This window comes from Diceros bicornis, chromosome 17 (assembly GCF_020826845.1).
Source record: "Diceros bicornis minor isolate mBicDic1 chromosome 17, mDicBic1.mat.cur, whole genome shotgun sequence".
Taxonomy (NCBI): domain Eukaryota; kingdom Metazoa; phylum Chordata; class Mammalia; order Perissodactyla; family Rhinocerotidae; genus Diceros; species Diceros bicornis.
In genome coordinates this window covers 7,235,133-7,257,254 of record NC_080756.1, presented here as the reverse complement: position 1 = coordinate 7,257,254, position 22,122 = coordinate 7,235,133, and the positions used below count along the sequence as shown (strand labels likewise).

Below are 22,122 nucleotides of genomic sequence, written 5' to 3'. Positions count from 1 at the left end.
GAGCACAGCAGCCCCGCAGAAGGGCAGCGTCCAGCAATTCCTCATGTGGCATCGTCACCCCAGAAGGCTCCGACTGAAGGGTCTGAGGTAACTGGCCTTCAGACCCACGCTATTTGGGGATAAGGAGGCTGTCTGCAGAGCCCAGGTTCAGGAAAGGTTCCCATATGGAACATCACTGCAGCCCTTGAAGCGACAGAACCATGATGGCCGTGACACATAGAGGCAGCCCGATGCAGCATCCTGTGAGACACACCCGGTCCCCAGGCAGAGGGCAAGAGGGGACAGCTGCCCGGTCACCAGCAAAACCAGACTGCGGCCTGAACAAACTCAGCCTGTTTGAGAAACTGCTCATGAGCTAAATCATTACGTATCCCTTCTAGAACACAGCATGAAGGTTGGTTTGTGGGGTCTTCATTTGACATTTATTCAATGCCTTCTAGAGGCAAACACACTATGTGAAAAGCATGGTGTTGAAAACATGGTGCTGTAGAGTGGGTTTTAACAACTCTGTGGAAAACCCCAAGGGACTGTTGATGGGGGACAGTAACAATGTTAATAACAATTATTACTATTATCACTATTGTAACAAAAACAAACATTTCTTGAGCATTTCCTACATGCCAGGACCTATGCTTAATTAGCATTTTACACACTTAATGATCCTTCTACCAACCTTGTTCTAGATAAGAAAAGGTTGGGTACTTTACCCAATGGTTAGTTCCCTTACCATTTCACTGATAAGGGAACTAAGGCACTGAGAGGTTGGGTACTTTGTTCAAGGTCACACGGCGCTGTAATAAGTGGCAGAGCAGGACCAGAACCCAGCTAGGCTGTCTGCAGAATCTATGCTGTTAACCACTATGTAACCTGCCCTGCCACGAGTGCTCTTATCTGTTTTATATAGGGGCCTTTGCTATAAGACTTCATTTAAATGAAGGGTCTGAAAAGAGAGCACAGTGCAGTCGAGCCATTTTTCAGATGACCTGTGAACACTGAGAACTGGAGCAGCCCATTGGGAAGACATATGTCCTTGAAATACTGGTGACGATTATGGCTATGACCTGCCAGCTCAGATTCACAAAGAACACAACTAAGAGAGGGAAAGAAAAAAACTAGACATAAACCTTGACACAGAAAAACAGGGGGCAGGAGGGAGGGGGAGCAAGCGGAGAGATGAACGAGCGTGAAAATCAGCTGCAGGAATCCCACATCTGCAGGCAGGCCTGGTGCCCACGGCAGGAATGAGGTCCCCCTCTGCAGCCTCAGAAAAGCCTCTCTATCGCTGGGATGCCGCTGGAGAGGAAAGCGAGGGTCCCAGAGCTGGAAGGCCGAGCAGGCAATTGAGGGCTTTTTGTGCTGCTGAGCTCCCTGGAGAGCATGACCTTGACTTCACAGCGAAGAAGTCTTGCAAGAAAAAAAACAAACCATGTTTGTTTGTCAAATGCCCGAGAGCCTGGAGGCTTTTTGAAGGGCTTTGCTGAAAAAGGACTTTTTCTGTGTTACTTAGAGACAACCATTGCTTGCCAAACACTAGGTAGAAAAAAAGTCACAAAACTTGAGAGCTGAAAAGAATATTAGAGGCTGCCTAGCATGTCCCCAAAACACCTAAAGTATAAACTATATGGAGTGCCCCCCCAAGCCCCCTCCGGTCTTATAGAGTGTGCTGACCTGAATTCAGCATGTTGTCAGAGCCAATCTGGGAAGAACACACTTCTAGAGTCCAGAGCTAATATTTGGTGGTAGTTTTGGCTGACTTGGCCTCCACACTGGAGCCCTAAAACAGCTCAGGAATGCTGAGAAGTTCATCACACACACTTCCACATCGGCCCGAAAATCAATGGAGCTCCTTCATATTCAAGTCATTTCTACTAGAATGCAAAATTTATTTTACCTTGCATCACATTTTTATTATAAATTGAGATATGTTAAATTGGCAAACTATTTATAGTATTAGTAGCAATAGTAGTAATAATAATATATTGATAATCAATATTAACAGCTAACATTTATTAAGTGCTTTCCCTATGGCAGACGGGCACTTGTCTAAACACTTCAAAAGCATTCGATCAGCACGTAATGTTTAATGTTTTCACATGCACTGTATGTTTCACTTCTTTATTTTATGGATTACCAGTCTCCCCCACTACAATGCAAGCTCCACGGGGACAGGGGTTTTGACTCCACTATTAACCGTCTCTAGCTCCCGGAACAATGCCTGGCACCCAGTGGGCATGCAAATATTTTCTGAATTGAATTAAGTCATCTAATCCTCACAACGACTCTGTGAGTAGGGACTGTTACAATACCTACTTTACCAATGAGGTAACTGGCACACAGAATGGTTAAGTAACTTGCTCAAGGTCACACAGTACGTGATGGAGCTGGAATTCAAACCCAGGCCATCTGGCTCCAAACCCTTTACTTTTCACCAATACCTAGCATTTCTGACTCTGTTTTCATACAGACAGCAGCTGACACGTGCTGAGTGCTTACTATGCACAGGCACAAAGATAAATGCCTCATATGCACTCTCTCACTTAACGTAACACACCACGGAGGAGGTGGTGTCAAGTAGATGAGATCACAGAGCGTCTTAGAGACTTCCTGTCCATCGCCCAAAGCCACCGTAGGGTGTAGGCTCGAATTCACGCTCAGCCCTCCCGTGGGTTCTTAGCGCATGCGCATAACCGCTACCCGCTCTGTGTCCTGACTCGTCCCCCACCCAGATGGCTACACGTGCACGTTAGCTGTGGGTCTCCCCCAGCCACGCCCTGAAAATTGTGTTTTAGATTTATATCTAATTTTTTATTTCGGATTACCTTTTTTTCTGCATAACCCACATAAATCTTCGATGACTGAGTCAAACAGCAGTGCCGCCAGTCTGAGGTACTGGGCTGACCCGAGTCAGGACTCGAATCTAAACCACGGGGAGCCCTGACCCGAGGGGAACCCGCCTCCCCCCTCAGGAGGAAGTGCTGCCAGCTGCTCCTCCAGATCTGCATGCACTGAAACCCCCACTTCCCCTCGGGAAGGCAGCAGAGGGATGAGTCAGAGGGGACCTGGAGGGCTGGGTGGGGGTGGGGGTGTAAGAAACAGGAAACTGGCCCGGCCAACCAAGAGGCAGGCGGCAGTGGCAGGAACAGTGGTAGTGGTAGTAGTGCTAGTGGTAGTACTACTAGTAGTAGTGGTAATGGTAATAGAGTGGTACTGGTAACAGTAGTAGCAGATGGCACCGCAAGTGGGTAGTATTTAAAACGAAGGGATCGAAGAGGCTGCTTCTCGTTTGGAGGGCACGGAGCAATACTAAGGGAAAGGTGGTGCCCACTGCCCAGGGGCAACCACGGACCTGTGAGCTGCTGGGGCAGATGAAGAGACCGGCTGAGCTGTGAGAAACGCTCACCCTTGCTATCCAGGTGAGGCACGGTGCGAGAGCGGTGGGCCAGGCCTCTGAGGGCCCGAGGAAGCGCCCGTCAGGCTGCACAGTCCAGAAGCGACCGAGAGGAGCGCCAGGAGCCTGAGTTGGGGCTCCCCAGGAGGCTCAGACCTGGGGAAGCCCTGCAGTGCAGTTCTCAGGGGACCTGGTCCCAACAGAGCTGGCCGAGATGGCAGCTGAAAAGCTGCTCTGGGCTCGAGGTTTGGGGCATCTTTTCTGTCTTCTGGCACCTAAGCCAAGAAGACAAGGCAAGAAAATGGACCAGGGCCTCAGGAGCGCAGGGAGCGGAGCTGGCCAGGTCAGCCTCTGGCAGGACGTTACTTAGTGGTCACTGAATTTCAGAGCTGGACGACGTCTTTGAGATCTTTGGCAGGATCCTGTGAACTCGGCTTGTTTTCAAAGTAGGGGCCTGAGGCTCAGAGAGTGACGTGAATTCACGACCATTTCACATTTGGGACGGGGTTGGAGTCTATCTCCCCGTCTCTGGACTCCCAGCCCAGTGCTCTTCCTGCTCCTGTCTCCTTGAGGAACTAGGGGGCGACGTCAGACATCCACACTCTGGAAACCTTCATTTCTGTGCTTCAGGGTCTACACGCAAGCTCTCTTATCTCAGTAACGTTTGAAAAATTCAACCAAGGAGAAATGAAGTATTCCTCACAACTCCTGAAGATAGGTAGTGGCTCAGCAAACCATTGATGGATAGGAACAGGAGGGACGAGTATTATCTGATCCTAGAGAGAGTCAATGGAGCTGAGCAGACACCAAGCAACTCTTAGAAAAGGAAGAGGGTGGGCTCCACAAAAGCAGGTGATGACCTGGGTTCTAGTTCTGGCCCTGCCACTGGTGACCAGCGGGAGCTTGGGAAAGGCGACTTCTCTGGGCCTCATCTTCCTTATCAGCAAAAAAGGGGATTTGGACTAGACCAGCGGTTCCCAGAGTGGTCACACCAGAGTCGCCTGGAGTGCTTTTAAAATAGACTTCCAGCCCCACCGTCAATGATTCTGATTCAGTCAGCCTGAGAATAGAGGCCTGACCATTTTTATTTTTTTTTAAAAATCTCCCAGGTAGGTACACAGATGTCTGCACTGGATCCATAGAGAGACGGGTAGATGGACAGATATACAATTAAAATATTACGGTAATTGCAGAATTTAAGTGGTAAGTATATGGGAGTGCACTGTGAGTCACTGAACTTTTCTGTGTGTTTTAAAATTTTCATAATAAAATGTTGAAAGAATAGCGAATAAGAAAAGGAAAGTCACCCAGGTGATTCTGATGCGCAAGCAAATTTGGCGTCTCTGGAGCAGGTCACGGGGCTTCAGGTCACGTTCACGTGGCTTTACGGTCCCACAGAACAGCCCTGGGTGCCACCTTGAGAAAAGGGAGCTGGTGTGAGCCCTCACCCTGGTTCCAGCCGTCAGTGGGAACAGCTCTCACCTTCATCTGTTTTTATATATTGGGAAATTGTATAGTATTCTACCAGGAAACAGACAAACAATGGCTCCATTGCTTTAAAAAAAGGTGTGTACATGAAAAGATGTTCTTCATCACTAATTACTAGGGAAACGCAAATCAAAACTACAATGAGATATCACCTTACACCTGTTAGAATGGCTATAATCACCAAGACAAAAAACAACAAATGTTGGAGAGGATGTGGAGAAAAGGGAACCCTCATTCACTGCTGGTGGGAATGCTGACTGGTGCAGCCACTATGGAAAACAGTATGGAGATTCCTCAAAAAATTAAAAATAGAAATACCATATGATCCAGCTATCCCACTACTGGGTATTTATCCAAAGAGCATGAAATCAATAATCCAAAAAGATTTATGCACCCCTATGTTCATCACAGCGTTATTCACAAGAGCCAAGACTTGGAAGCAACCCAATTGCCCATCAACGGATGAATGGATAAAGAAAATGTGTGTACACACACACACACACACACACACACACACACACGATGGAATACTACTCAGCCATAAAAAAGACAAAATCATGCCATTTGCGACAACATGGATGGACCTTGAGGGCATTATGCTAAGCACAATAAGTCAGACAGAAAGACAAACACTGTATGATTTCACTCATATGTAGAAGATAAACAAACACATAGATAAGGAGAACAGATTAGTGGTTACCAGAAGAGAAGAGAGGGAGAGTGTGAAAGGAGTAAAGGGGTACACATGTATGGCGAGGGATAACAACTAGACTATTGGTGGTGAACAAAATGCAGTTTATACAGAATCTGAAATATAATAATGTACACCTGAAATTTACACAATATTATAAGCCAATATGACCTCAATAATAAAAAATAAAAATAAAAAAAGGTGTGTAAACCACTCTATAAGATGGTCTTTAAGGCCTTGTGAAGATCTAACTGTTTATAAATTTACAGACTGACTTAGGGTTTAGTGTGCAAGATGGAATGAAGGCTTTGAAACCAGAGCTGGGGAGATCACTCTTATTCGACGAGTCGAGCAAGAGAGAAAGGCTCGCACAAAGACCTCCTCGAGGCCCTGGCCGTCGCCACAGGAGCACCGGCTGCTACTGAGAGTGCCTGAGCCCTGCCTGCACCCCCTGGCCTCACCCCTACTGTGCTCTTTACTCTGTCCGTTCCTCTCTGGTCCTCAACTACAAAAGGCACCTCCCGGGCTCAAGGCTTTGCTATGTCATCTGCCAGCACCTGCTCCCCCAAGAGATCTGCCTTACCACATCCAGACCTTGACTCAAACGCTGCCTCCTCAGGGATGCCTTCTTTGGTTCCCCATCTGAAACTGCAACCCACCCGTGACTCTGAGCCCCTCCCTTGTGCTACTGTTCTCTCTACCAGTCATCCCACCTAGCGTACTCAACGTGTCGCTTATTCACCCTATCATCCGTTTTGCCGACTAGTCTGTAAGCTCCACAAGGACAGGGGGTTTTGTTCGTGGCTATGTTCCTGGTGCCTATGACAGTGCCCCCCATGAGGCAGGGACTCAACACATGTTCGGTGAAGGAATGAACCACACGCCACACTCTTTCCATGTGCCCCACACACAGTCCCTCTAACCCGCGTGCCGATCTGAAGCGTGGGAACCAGCCCCTTCCACACACGGGAAGGCGAGGCGTGTTCTGTAGGGGTGAAGGCTAGCTTTCTGAACTCCAGCACCCAAGGCTCACCCCGTTTCACTAGGTGATATCGCCCACCACACCGGCTCACTTCCAGGGGCTGACACCTCCCTTCCTGCCACTAACAGCTCAACCACCTTTGGTCCTGGGGAGTTTGTGGACCTACTCATACAAGTCAGGGCAAAGTTGAGGGTTAAATGCCTACGTTGTCCAGTTAAAATCTCCAGAACAAACTAACCTCCTGATAACCATACATGCACACCAACAAGGACTGCTCGGTGAATATCAACACCCTGTCATGAAACAAGAAAGACCTTCACAGACCATCTCCTGTGGAGGATGGTTCACTGAGGCTCACAGCTCACAACAAGTATGGTCCCACCAAAAATACAGTTCCACAAAATGACCCCAAGAGCCAACCAAGCTTTCCAGAGGTAGTCACAACCACAACAGTGGAATCAGAAAGCAAAGGGATCAGCCACAGAACTCTGCCACAAGGGATTTTGACCTGCAAAGCCATCTTGTTGATGCAGCGTACCATCACTGTTATTCCTGAAGCCCAAGAACAATTACACACGTGCCAGAGTTTCCCCTTTATGCCAAGGCAGCCTGCACGCGTTAAAGCCCAGTGCTTACCTGTCTCCCGAAACACCGCACTGGCCTATCACACTGCATCGTAAACAGATGCTGGACTGCCTGTCTCCCCAGCCAACCGTTAAGAGCCATGAAGACAGAGACCTCGTCTGCTCTATTCCCTGTGTTTCCCCAGCATGTGCCTGGCTCAGGGCTGGCATCCAGATACTTATTGAATCCTGTTCCTCCCAGGGCATTTCAGTCAGCTTATATCTTCTCGTCACCTTCAGGCTCTGATGGATAATAAACGCACGATGAATCGTACAAGTTTAACATAAATAAACTTAAGATGGATTGAGACATATTTATTAATGAGCTGTCTATAGTAGTTACTTTGACTCTATTAAGGATGACATCAAGGAGAAACCTGCTCAAATAAAAAATATACTGAAGAACTGCAGCTTAAGGGTAGGTAAGAGGCTGAACTATTAAACTCAACTGATACGTCATTTAAAAATCTCTACAACGTAACCATGACAATTTAAAAATGATCTCAAAGAACAGAAATTGAGATTAAAACATCAGTGTTAATAAAACTAACATAAGTTTTAATAAAACCGATAAAATCATAAACCATCAGTACAGTCATACCCTTCCTGTTAATATAATCTCTCTCCTTTAGCATGAAGTGAGTCTCGCTTTCTGTGACGGCTTTTCTAAAGACATATATCTGGGATGCTGTTTACTGTAGCTTTTTCATCATCCAAATGTGTTCTTCTCCAAGATGCACGTGGACCAGAGGGAGACAGCTATTTCTTCACTGTCTTTGACATCCTAAGCTGAACTCACTGCATCTCTTCTAAAACCAGCAGTGAAAAAATTAAAGTAACAAAAGAGGGAACTGGTGTTTGGGCTTTAAAACAAGACAATGGCATCCAAGTTGTAGCTTCATCAGCTCAATGGGAAAAAATGTAACAACAATAAATAAAGACACCATCACTCACTGAACCTAACATGGCTTCCCTTCTCAATGCCCAGTGGTGGCGGAAACTGCCAAATGTTCATCAAAATAAATCCCCTGGGGCCTGGAGACACACCGTAGACTCTTCCATTTTCCAGCAGTCTTCCTTGTTTCTCAAGACGGCCACGCACCTGAATTCTAGCCAATGGAAAGCATGCAGATGTGATGTGTGCCTCTTCTAGGTCTGGCCATAAAAACCTGCCTTGAGTGTCCCCTCCATGTTCTTATCCCCGCCCCCAGAGACCTTGGAAGCCAAGGGTTAAAGACGACAGAGCCTCCTTCATCCCAGGTGCCTGAATGCCTGCACGAGACAAAGCCACTGCTTCTCTAGGCCAGTGAATCTGGGGGTCTGTAGTTTCCACACTTAGCCCACCTGATACACCATCATATAGCAGGAAACTTCTGTACCTTTCCTTATACAAATTGTGAGATCATTAAACTCTTAGGAGAAGGAAGGGAAAATGAAAACAGTCACAATATTTTTAAGACCTCCTAAAGTCCTAGAAATGGTACTTAATGGGATCTTAAAAAATCAGATTACTTGGTACAAAATTCTTGCTAGGTGGTGTACAGCTGATGCACAAATATTTTCCCGAACAGACAGCCCACTCGTTTTCACGGCAGCCCACTGCATCTCTGGACAGCTTTTACTGAGGATGAGGACGATGACAGCAACAGCAGTGAACTGTTACTGAGCAGTCACCATGGCCCTGGCCCTGTGCTAAGACCCTTCCACACATCTGCTCATCTAATCCTTGCCTGGGAGGTGGGTGCTTTTGTCATCTCCATTTGCAGATGACAAACCGAGGGACTGAAAACATGAGACTGGCCCAGGTTACCTACAACTAAAAGTGGCAGAGCCGAGATGCAACCCAGGCAGTCTGAGTCCCCGCTCTTAACCACCACCCTGTCCTCCTGTGACTGTCACCTCTGTCCCAGACTCACGGAGAGCAAGCCTTACCACTCTCCCTCAAATATGACAAGTACCTAAAGATCTCTTTCATATCAACACAAGTTATCTTCTCACATGGCTGAAACTCTAGATCATCCCTTTAAACATGGTTCCAATCCTCATCACCACTCTAGTCTCTCTTTGGAAGGTTTCTGTTCATTCATGCACATGTTAATTGTGTCACCTAGAGAGGGACTGCATGTGTTAAATGAGATTAATAATAGTATTTCTTGGGCTGGCCCTGTGGCTTAGTGGTTGGGTGCACGCGCTCTGCTGCCGGTGGCCCGGGTTCGGATCCCGGGCACGCACTGACACGCTGCTTCTCCGGCCATGCTGAGGCCGCATCCCACATACAGCAACTAGAAGGATGTGCAACTATGACATACAACTATCTACTGGGGCTTTGCATACTGGGGCTTTGCGTACTGGGGCTTTGGGGGAAAAAAAAAGGAGGAGGACTGGCAATAGATTTAGCTCAGAGCCGGTCTTCCTCAGCAAATAAGAGGAGGATTAGCATAGATGTTAGCTCAGTGCTGATCTTCCTCACACACACAAAAAAAATAATAATAATAGTACTTCCCCAAAAGGGCTGGTGTGAGCATTAATTAGGTTATTCATGTAAAGCTCTGGAAACTAAAAACAGTGCTCGAGACAAAGTAAGCCAACAAAAACCACCAGCTATTATTTGCCTTATACGTCAGATGCGGCAGCCCATGATTACATCAGGTTCTGGTGTCTACATCACACTACTGACCAGAGTGGATTGACTGTCCACTTAAATACATTTTTTAAAAAAATGTGAGCCATTGATAATCTTCATCTCTCTCCATCTTGCTAGTTTTTTTTTTTCTTCCCCTTTTCAACAGGTATTACACTTGACCTTCACTATGGTTAAGCTTCACCTGGTCAGGTTTAGCCACCTTCTCAGGCACTGAAGGTCTTTTTGAATCTTGCTAGTTCATCTTACTTAGTTTCACATCATCAGCAAATTAGACGATCAGGCCCTGAAAATCTTGGTGGGGCTAGAGTGGCCCAAATCTAAAGCCTTGTGGGGGCTGGTCCAGTGGCGCAGCGGTTAAGTGCACGTGCTCTGCTTCAGTGGCCCAGGGTTCGCAGGCCTGGATCCCGGGCTTGGACTGACACACCGCTTGTCAAGCCATGCTGTGGCGGCATCCCATATAAAGCAGAGGAAGATGGGCACAGATGTTAGCCCAGGGCCAGTCTTCCTCATCAAAAAAAAAGAGGAGGATTGGCATTGGATGTTAGCTCAGGGCTGATCTTCCTCACACACACACACACAAAAAGATAAAGCCTTGGGGTTCTCCACTGGAACGTTCCCTCTGGACACTGACCCACTGTTTCACCCTATCTCGGCAGCCTGGGTAGATGAGGTCCCTATCTTTTTTTCTTTTTAATATGTTTGTTTACTTATTTATTTTTGTACAGGAAGATGGGCTCTGAGCTAACATCTGTTGCCAATCCTCATTTTGGCTGAGGAAGATTGGCCCTGGGCTAACATCTGTGCCTATCTTCCTCTACTTTATATGTGGGGTGCCTACCACAGCATGGTTTGATAAGCGGTGTGTAGGTCCACGCCCAGGATCCAAACCTATGAACTCTGGGCTGCTGAAGCAGAGTGCACGAACTTAACCACTAAGCCACTGGGCCGGCCCCAAGGCCACTATCTTGACCACAGCATTTCTAAGTGAAATATTCCATTTCCATGCACTCCATGTGACGTCCCAGCCTGACCCCTTGGTGGGCTCGGGGTAAAGGGCAGTTGTTACAAGCATAACTTGGTTGGGATCGGGGAACCAGTCAGAACCACCCTCTCCCAGGGGCCCAACAAGCAGAGGACCACACAGGGGCCTGTCTGGCCCATTTCAGACAAGGGACTCCTGGCCTGGTATAGGCTGGGATGGGGGCTTCAGCACTCCCCAGCAGTCACTGAGAGTCTGAAATAAGGAGCTGGATCATGCAAGAAATCCTTACCCCAACTCCCACTTTTCCAGGAAAAGCACCTATGTCCCAGATTATCCGGCTGCAAAAAGGACCCGCCGCCAGCTGATAGAGACGCAGGCGGGTCCTCCCTCAGGCAGCAGCGTCAGAGAGCACTAGGGTAACCTCACCATCAAAGCTCCCTGCTCGTGGTGCTGGGCTGCAGCGGGACTGCTACTTGCCTGATGGCTTCAGAGTCTAATGCTTTCACCTCAGGCCAGGAACAGCTATAATAATGTCTAAACCCCGAGGGCATACCGGCTCCTTCCTGGCTCTCTCAGATGCCCAGGGGTAGACTTTAGAGCAGTGATTCTTCACACATCAGAATCCCCTGGAGGGCTTGTGAAAACGCAGAGTGCTGGGCCCCATCCCAGCTTCTGATTTAGTAGGTCTGGGTAGAGCCCTAGAATTTACTTTCTAACAAGTTCCCAGTTGCTACCAATGCTGGTTCGGGGACCACACTTTGAGAACCACTGAGGTAAGGCAAGGGGTGTTAGGGAGAGGTCTGAAAAACATCCAAAGGGAGGAGACAGGGAGGAAGGCCAAAGAGAGAAGGGCCTTCTAGGCGCCCTCTGTGTCGACAGTGAGTGGCTTGACAGGAAAAGTGAAGACTGTCTGAGCCATCACGTGGTCTCTATGCCTTTGGTGCTTCTGTGATCATCTGATGGGAATATTTTCTTTCTGCTAATCCCTTCTATAGGTTATGGGAACAGCTAAGGTATCACGTAAATAGATACTAAAAAGATGGGGGGCCTCGCAGAAAAAAGGTGGAAACAGAGATTCAACTTGCACAGTAGAGAATGGTGGTTGGTTTCGGTTTCTCTCTCTGCTATTTTTCAGATACCTGTCAAAGAAAGCGAGAGGTGTGGCGAACTTGATGTAGTCAATGGAAGAAGATCAAATATATTTCTGAACTCAGAGGAAGGCTACTTTCAAAGCAGCAGCTCCCAGCGGGTGTGGACAGATGAAGCACTTATCAGCAATGGGCAGTTTCAGGAAGGTTCTGTACTGGCCATTCATGTCTATGAACATAAAAAGGAATGAGGAGTTCTTTACATTCCCTTGGGTTGGAGGCAGTTTCATAATGTTTCATTATCTTCTCACCAGTAAAGGGGAGAAGACACCACAGATGTGTAATTGGTTTTGAATTAAGAAATGAGCATCTTGTTTAATACCTCCCTCCGATCCTCAAGAAAATTTAGCCTTGCCAGAGGAATTCACCTCTGAATGAATATAGGAAGCTTTAACTTAAATGGGGATAATTCTGGAAGATTAAAAACGAGGGAAAGAGCAATGAAAGAAAACCATCCTGGCTGGACTTACTAGGTTCATTTTAAAGACAGCTCCTGGAATGCCTGTCTGCTGTTGTTACACATAGCTGCTTCACGAACACATTTGACTTTCTCAACCTTTTCCTAGGAGGACCTTCAAGAACGTGAAGATGACTCTATTCCCTGGAGCCTGTGACTCATTGTGCAAGCGCAAGACACTTGCAGCCAAAGAAATCATAAACGTAGAAAAATGGAGGTCTGAATTTGTGGTAGTAATCATTTATAAAATAGTCATCCAGAAGGTCCAGAAGATGCTGATGTTATTTTCAATAGATTCTCACCAAAATGAAAACATAAAATTTAAAACGGTCTCATAAAACTTTGGGACCTTTGGAAGGGGGTGGTAGCCCTCATTTTGAGAAAATATCATTCTCTATATCATAAATGAATGAACTCGACCACCCAAAGCTCATCTGCCTCACTACAGCCACACATTTAAAATAGCTTCTAAGTGCAGCCCTTCACTCAACTCTGCCCCATAAACCATTTTAGGTGACATTGAAGATGCCAGTGATGATGAGGTATGTCATTATTGCACATACAGATAGGAAAGAAAAACTGTTAATTAGAAACTGTTGACTTTAGAGATGTTAAACATGTGAAAAACAAAAACAAAAAACCCTGAGAGTCGCAGCATGGATGGGAAACCCCAGGGTGCGGCGCGTCGAGTGCGAACGTGGCGCTCTGACTTCCACCTTGAGCTGGATGGCAGTCTCGCTCCTTAGCAGATGTGGGACCATGGGCAGGTCATGTCATCTCGCTGTGCCTCAGTCTATGTATCTGATATTAACAACGCCTACTTCCCACCACATTGCTGAGAGAATTAATATGATTCCCCGTTACGGTATTTAACATGTGCCTAGCACTTATTAGCTGTCTTATTGCTGCCGTTACTATACATCTGGCAAGAGTGGAATCATGGATTTAACAAATCTTAAATGGTTTTCTTTAATCTGAATGAGTTCACCCAGTCTCAGTTGCCAAACCTTTAGACATTGTTTGAAATAAGTGGTAATGATTGCCTCCTCAGTGCCTTAGCGCTCTAGAAATAAAATAATCTTCTAAAATGGAGTCAATGCATCTTCTTAAACTGAAGAAGCACTCAGAGCCCTAAGGAGGGATGACTCAAACACAATGGGAGATAGTTTGCATACTGCTTTGCATGACATTTGCATGCTTCCAGTTCATTTTTGCTTGAAGTGACAATCCACCCACCATCTGCTTCTTTTCTAGTCCCTTCTGATCCCCTAGGTGTGGTGTTGGCTGCCTTTGCCTGGGAAAAATAAAGCAACTGGTCCGCATCAAGTCTTTATCACACGTGCCTCTGTGGCTGGAGAACAGGGCAAGCCTGCCCCAGGCTGTGGACCAGCCACCTGACATGACTGTGGACCATTCCACACTGAGGGTGGCTGTTGACTCATCACCTAGGAAGCCACAAACAGCATCAGGCAGCTTCTCCTGAACACAGCCCCTGAGCGCATGCGCCTGATGGTTAAGTCAGATGACTCACAGCTCATAAGTGGCTTGGAAATAAGTCCTGACCACCAGTAGCTTCCAAATCAAACCAGCGCCAAGTTTCTCTTTTCCCGAGTGAGAATCATGACGCGGTAGAGGACCTATGACAAAGATTTGCTCTCACTCTCACAACTGTCAAGATTTAAAGCAAACAAACGACAGCTAATATCTGGCAATCAAGAAGAAAAATGAGCCCTTAATGAAGCAGGGCCCTGTTGTCAGAATCCTCTGTCAGCTCTAATCATTTGTTTAAATTGAGCCCTCGGATTCACGACTACCTGTCCACGAGTGACAACGGACCTACATTTACATAAGTCTGATCAAAGTTCACTTAGTTGCTGTTTCTTGGGAATGGCTGAATATTTGTGTAAACTCAAAAACCTATAATATATTATTAGCATATAAACTAGGCAACGATCCTATATAAGACATCAAATATCTGTTGTTCACACAAGAGCTGAAAATAGCACACTAATGAATAAGTGTCCTGTAAGTTATCCTCTGGACGGTGCAGACAAATACCAGCCCATAGTGCTCCTGGGTTTCTACGGGACATGTGACCCACATGTGAACAGCAAACCCAGCTAATCAGCCATCAAATCCCAAATTCATATCTGGATACTAGGGCAAGAATACTCTACATGTAATTAAGCTTATGAGGTTTTAGAGGTGCTGTTTTATCATAGGATAATTTTTTTTTTGGTCTTTATAGTTTTAATAAGGATAAAAGTGCCTGTCAGGCTTTTCAAATTTTGGGGAATAATGTGTAAAAATTATACTTTTATGGACATTTAGGAAGACGGGAACCTCAGTTACACTAAAATCCTAAAAACTAACTCTAAGAAAGATAAAATAACCAAAAGATTAACCTTTCTAACACCACTTTACTTTCTAAAGTGTCACTCCTCAAAGGATAATCTTTAGAATGTCAGAAATCTTAGAGATTATTTTGTCCAATACCATCATTTTATAGATGAGGAAATCAAGATCCGGTCTAGAAATGGACACTAAAAAACGGGGCGGGGCCAAAAGCTCAGAAGTTGACTACAGAAGATGAACACTTGAGACTGGCAGGTCCTGGACAGGGGACTGGAGCTCTGGGAAGTAGGACCAGAAGCCCGGGCTGGGCAGGTGGCTCTGGGGAGGAGCTTGGAGCTCTTTCCTCCAAGATGAGGAAAAGGCTTTGGGGAGGAGTGGCTTCAGTGAAAAGGATAACCCAACATGAAGGTATTCCAGGCACAGAAGTTCGGTTACCTTCTGAGTCAGGGGTCATCTGATGAGAGGGGCTTCCCTGGGATGAGGGGTGGGCCTGTGCCCAGGGAGCAAGACACTCGGTCACCTCCTTAGTCACTGGAAGGGCTAGGAAAGCAAACTTACTTCAAAGGACACGGAACTAGACGTGAAGACAGAAGGTGAATAGGAGTAAACAGTTGAACCATCAACTCGGTCTCAGAGCAGAAAGAATCACCTCCTTATCTGCTCATCTGCCTCCTCACAAGCTCAAGATCCAGAACAGAACAAGAGGCCCAGAGGCCGGCTCCTCAGTGCGTGTCTTAAGAGGCCCCTGAAGGTTGAGGATTCCTGTTTTTAAGATGCTCCATCTCTGGGTGACGAAGGAGAGGAGGAGCAGCAGGCGTGCTGGTTAGTCTCCCCTTCACCCCACCCCCACCCCGATGACGCCATCCTGGCCTGTGTCTTGTCCTGGCAGGCTGACCTCTGTGACCTGTACTCCCCGGGCTACCTGTCACCTAGCTTCCCACCCGGCTCATCCAATGGGAAGCCCTGGCATGAGATGGGGGGACTGGAGAAGAAAGGAGCCAGAGTGTTTCTTCCCATTCCCTCCTGTAGCTCCTGCCCGGGGGGCTCCATCAGTGGCCCCACTCTCCTGGGCTGTGCTGTAGCATTTCCTCCTTGGTCCCTGCAGGCCCAGGGTGGTAAATTCCTTCCCGGGCCTCAATGCTCCTGGCCTGTGCCCTCTCACTCCTTCATTCCGTTGACCCATCTGAGTTGGAGTATGTCCCCTGGCAGGACCATGACGTGACACTAGGGAAGGGAAACCATGGGACAAACACAGCATCTTGTACATACTTCCATTTACCTGGCAAGATTTTATATTGAAACTGAGATCTCTTACAGAGTAGAGTGGAAAATCCACACACACTTTTAAAATAAACAGACCTTCAAACAACATCAGTCTTCAACCCCCAAATACTGCTGCTGTGGCAGTTCCCTCTGCTTTGGTTTCAGGATCTTTAGTGGGAAGACTGGGGAGGATGCTTTACTAGGGGGAATGAGACTCCCTCAGGCCTAAGTCTCCTGTGCTGTAAATGGAAGTAAAATTAAGGTGAACTCCTTGATTGCCTGCAGGTAGTCAGTCCTCCAGGCTACAGGGCAGCAGCCGCAACCTGCTGGAGCCAGGGCAGGGGAGGGAGGTGGGGTCGGGCCTCAGGAGGGCTGGAGCAAGCAGCGTTGCCGAGAAGAGGCATGTGACCTAGGGGGAGGGGAGAGAGGAAGGAGAGTTCCCTAAGACTGCAGCCCACGCAGGAAATTGCTCATCCTCCGAGGACATCGTGGTTAGAGTCCAGAACTTTCCTTTCAGAATAAAGACTCAGTCTTTAGCAAAAAGTCCTGCTGTAAAGCCAACATATTTTGTTACTAACGGGGCAGACACATGTGTAATACATATTAGAATATGTTTCATAAAGTCTGTAATTTAAAAATTCCCCTCACCTACTGTGAGGAAGTATAAGTTATTTAAAATAAAATTAACACAAGTTTATCTTATTCTCTGGTAATGCTGGATAGAGTAAGGGTCAACCATAACCTCTTGACCAAAATTTCTTTCAGCTGAACCTGAAGAGAGGCGACTATAGCCTTTAAGGGCATGTGCATAAAAGGAGAAACTCCTGGGCCCCTGGGAGGGGACAGTGGAAAGTCACTGAGCAGAAGTGGAAACAGCTGGAGAGTCCTCCTGGGTCCCCTCCAAACACTCACGTCATTCAAATCCCTTCCCTCATCGTCATTTATTATCCTTCTGCTAAGCTTTCATTGAAAAACAGGTTCCGAAGTCAAAAAACGTTTGAATACAACTGGTTGAGATGAATCGCAGGAATACACACAAGCTGCTACTAGGGACAAGCAGAAGATGCTTTTACCTTCTAATACGGCCTGGTGATTCTTCTTCAGTGCATTTTTATTCAGATGTTGATGCTTATTTTTCACAATATCGAATCCCAAGCAGAATTACTTTATTTCTAATCATTTAAATTTTTTTTTTTTTTTTTTGCTGAGGAAGATTGTCCCTGAGCTAACATCTGTGCCAGTCCTCCTCCACTTTGCATGTGGGACATGGCCACAGCATGGCTTGGTGAGTGGTGTGTAGGTCTGCTCCCAGGATCTGAGCCCGTGAACCCCAGGCCACCAAAGCAGAGCACGCAAACTTAACCACTACACCACTGGGATGGCCCCCATTTAATGTATTTTTTTTTTTTTGGTGAAGAAGACTAGCCCTGAGCTAACATCTGCTGCCAATCCTCCTCTTTTTTGCTGAGGAAGATTGGCCCTGGGCTAACATCCGTGCCCATCTTCTTCTACTTAACATGGGATGCCGCCACAGCATGGTTTGATAGGCGGTGTGTTGGTCCGCGCCCAGGATCCGAACCCACGAACCCCAGGCCGCTGAAGCGGAGCGCACGAACTTAACCACTATGCCACCAGGCCAGCCCAACCATTTTAATATATTTTTAAAGATATTTAAAGTTATCAGAAGGCATTAGAAATTAGTAAGGACAGACGCTAACTTGCTTACCTGCTATCCCCAGCATTGGCCACATACAGCTTCCCCAAAAGGCAAACCACAACAAGGGCCGTGCAGCCGCCAGATATGTTATAGGAACTCCTCTCTCGTTCTATCTGTAGGTCCTGGAGAAGAAAACAAAGTCAGTTGTGCGGGAACTCCCCCAAAGTCTTTTTTAGCCTTGCTCCCTTAACACGGCCCTGAGATGTCGAATGTGCCTCAAAGACAGACAAGAAAATCTTTAGTATTTGCTTTTCCACCGCCTGATGAGCGTTTCTGGAGGGGACACTGGCACAAAACTGTCACCTAGCAAGCCATCTGTGGATCAGAGACAGAAAACAAGGGATAGCAAACAGATACAATCAGATAAAAATGAGAAGAATAAAACCAATTGTATTCAATAAATATCATAGCTTATGAAAAATCTAGTCTTTGTATGGACTGCCTGCTCCGCCACGTGGAAATACAATACAGATGCGAAGTGCAAGGACCTGATCAATGTTTTTAACCCCAAAGTCTCCAATAAAGAGTTTCTTTTATAGCTAGACGAGAGGTGACTTGAAGGACTGTGTTCTCTATTCAACACAGGCAGGAGTCAACCCCGTGTTACTGATCAAAGACGGACACTTCCAAACTCTGATCTGACTTCTCTTCCCAGAGCCACTGATTCACCACAGTGCCCCACGTTCAGAGGAACAGCCAACATCCACTGAGCACTCCCTCTGTGTCAGGCAGTGCACTGGCACTTTACACAGGGAATCCCATCTCATCCTCACAACCATATCATTAACCCCACTGTTCAGATGCAGAGAGGTAGGGGACCCTGCCCACGTTCACCTGGCTGGAGTTTGGATTCCAACATAGCTCTCCTCCTCCAGAGCCTGTCATCACCTGCCACCTAATGAGACCTCCCCAAGAAGATTAAAAATAGGGCAACCCTTCTACTGACAGGTATGCATCACCCTCAAGACAGATGTCTTTGTAATTCTGTGTCAGGGACAGAAGCAAGGGTTCTTTGACCTTAGAAAAACGTGAGTTGAGTTAGGAAAAGAAACTGAATGCCGGCTAAAATAATGCCAAACGTTCCTGTAGTCATCTACTGCTGGGGCAGAGGGCGGGAGAACGGGGGTGGGTAATCATTACAGAAGAGGAGGAAATGGTGCCTGGCTGATTCTGAGGGTGCTGTTGGCAGACCTCGGGCCAGGGCACTTTTGTGATTCTTAGAAACCCACAGAATTAGGGCTCAGGTGCTTCAGCCCGCCTCCTCCCAGACAAGGGGAGAGATGTCAGTAACCCAGCATTCACCAGCAACCACTTTGCTCCAGGGACCAGAGGTGGTAACAGAAAGTAAGGCAAATCACCAGTGGGAACTGGGAACAGGAGAAGAGCCTGAGCTGAGGGCACAGGTTAACAACAGCGTACTGGTTGAAAAGTCAGTCGAGAAAAAGTACCAAGACAGGACCTAAGAGAAACTAACGTCTTGCGAATGAACTGGGTAAGGGAGGAGGCTGAGGATCCCCCGGGAGGGGGCAGGAATGTGTGTGGGATGGGGCAGTTTAGAGCAAGTGAAGGAGAACTCCAGCGAGGGAGGGAGCGGAGAGCAGCATCAAAGCCGCAGGAGGGTCAAGCACGAGGCCCACCTGCAAAGACCGTACTGGGTTTTTAACGTTTACTTCAACTCTGTATAACTTAGCTTTCGTAAAGGACCGTCGTGCTGATTAAATAAGACGGCCTCTGTGAGGGGCTCAGCAGGCCAACTAGATCCTTCCCACTGCCTGGAAGCTTCGTGATTGACAGGCGAGACCTCTCTTGCTATTGCTTGACCCTCAACACCTATACCGGACCAGGTAAGAGGTAGTTGAACAAATGTCTGTTAAACGAGCAAATGAAGAAATACGTTAAAAAATGCCTGGGTTTCCAAATCGTCTCCCTACCACCTTTCCTCTGCCTTAACATGAGAAATGAGTTCCACAATTCATGAATGAAAAGCTTACCATGCAAATAAATGCTCACTGGGATGACAATTAAGTATGAACCCGTGCTTCAGTTAAAATGCAGTCAATTGACAAGAAGGAGTGGTTATCAGAACCTACATGGGGATGGCTAGGGGGTGAAGAGGAGGAGGGGCACGGATGTCAGCCGGGTAGGACTGTCAGAAGGAAGTGAAAGAGAGAGCGAGAGAAAACACAAAGGCCTCATAAGTTTCGCCTGTTTACCCTCCAAAGAATGCATTAAAACGGAACCAACAACCCTATTCACAAAGGAACTTGTGGGTGGATTTATCTATTTATTTTTTTTGCATTTAAATAAATAATAAAAAGTGGATACTTTGATACATATTTCATCAAATTAATATATAAATTGGTATATAAAGTCCACACCCAATACTACAGTTTTTAATATTTTGGAAAGAACTGCTCTAGCTACAGAAACTATCCTTTCACATCCAGAATCAATATTTGTTTGAATACCTAAAGTCAATTTTTATTAAAAATCCCTTGAGCACCCAACTGCTTGCATGCTGTATATGGACCGGGGTGTGAATGATGCCCGACAGACTTAAATCATCAGTGGGACCCAAAAGGGGGAGAAACAGTGTAGTGCGGAGTCCACGGGAAGGAGCCGTTCACATCAAGGAAGTCCTCTGGGACTCGCACAAGTTTATTTTGCATCAGAGGTGCATTAGTTATCATGGTTTACATCACAAGAAAATCTGATTGTGAAATTATTTAATCCTTAAAAAAAAAATCAAGACAGAGTGTTTGACACTAAGATTTTCTGCTACAGCATATTTGCCTTTAATTTTTTGGGAAACATTCCAGCTAGCTCGCCCAGTCCATCTCCTGCTGTTACATTAGCAGCGTGATTCAGTATTTTTTTCGTAACTGATTTCGTTTCTTTCATCTTTTCCTACGTTTCAACTATGTTCCCTCCGTAGTTCCCCCAGCAGAAGGAATGCTGAATTTGGGAGCACTGTCACATAAACAGTGGACCAAAGTCTAGCTACTTTTTATCCCAAGAAACTTTGCTAAAACGCTCATGCTTTCAGTCCCCCCACTTTGTGTGGTAACATACATGTGTGTGTATGCACTTGCACACACACGTATGTACACACACACACTTTAATTACATGCGTGCTCTCTGGGATCACAGTGATAAGGATTTGAAAGATGTTTCCATAGACTTCGTCCCCCTGAAGGATTCACTGACATTAAAATACACTCTTTTATTTCTTCTCAAACTGGGTGTAACTAGAACATACTCTAAAAATAATTGCTTCCCCTCCCCTCCCTAGAAGCCAAAATAGCACACTTATTTTTTCCTACTCCACCTACTCTTCTTTAAAAGAAGTTTCACAAAATCTTAGTACTGACAGGAACATTAAAGGACCACCTCGGTGGTTCTTTTACAACCAGATCAAACATGATAAATGAAGTCAATAAAGATGCATTTATTGTGGAATTAACTACCTATTTTCTTCAAACCCTCAGCTTTTCCAATTAGCTTAAGCTTCTCATAGTCTAGGTAAAAAATACAGAAAAATGTGTAATTATTATTAAAACCCTCAAGTTTTGGTATTTTTTCAAAAAAATCAATGAAATCATGGGAAAAACTGCCCACTGCTCTGTGCTAAACAAGGACCAATTTGGAATATTTCCCCATTTTAGCTGTCAGTAAACTCCAAGACATAAGTCTACAATAACTTATTAGCAAAACACATGCTATCATTTCTTTTCATGTATGGTCTAAAAGGATCAACTTAAATGACTCCTAAGATTCAATTAATAAGATAATTGATGTATCTGCCCAATTAAGAGTTCTGAAGCTCCCTCAAGGCTGCTTTCTACTTAGCAGGATGGATTTCTCTTGTGCTGTGTCTGTCTAAATATTACATTTAAGCTAGGTTTATCTTTAAATCAAAGAATGGATCCAATTTTTAAGACCCGGGATTTTATCTTGCTCCTTTTTGTTGTAAGGCAAGAGTGGGGGCAATGAGGGGAAGAGAGATGTGTGTGAAACGAGACTAATTCAGCAGGAAAGAACTGCGAGAAAGAAAATATATTGCCCGGGATGGTTGTAATTTGGTTTGAAAGTCCCAGAGATGATGCAACTCCAGGATTATTCTTTGTTGCTGCCCATTTCAGGTTGCAAGAGGAAAGCAATGCCAGACAACAGAAGCGAGCGAGGGTGGGGTAGTTTCTATAGGACTGGCAGCTCCCCCTGGCTGGGTTAAAACACAGTTCTGAGCACATTGCCAATAGTATCAGTCACAAATAATAAGATTCTGCATGGTTTTAGTATCTGGGTCTGATTTCGGTTTATTCTGAGAACAAGCCAATCTGTCAGCCAGGCAAGCGGAAACGAGAAAACCAGTCTGTGCTGCCTA

At 46.2% G+C, this 22,122-nt stretch overlaps 1 protein-coding gene across 2 annotated transcripts in view; it reads right to left on the bottom strand.

Moving 5' to 3' along the window:
• PPM1H (protein phosphatase, Mg2+/Mn2+ dependent 1H) overlaps positions 1-22,122 on the bottom strand; it is a 237,362-nt gene that overhangs the window by 103,135 nt on the left and 112,105 nt on the right. For both annotated transcript variants that reach the window (XM_058557737.1, XM_058557738.1), the window contains exon 4: positions 17,748-17,860. In XM_058557737.1, coding sequence (XP_058413720.1) covers positions 17,748-17,860 — 113 coding nt within the window. The remainder of the gene's footprint in view (positions 1-17,747; positions 17,861-22,122) is intronic.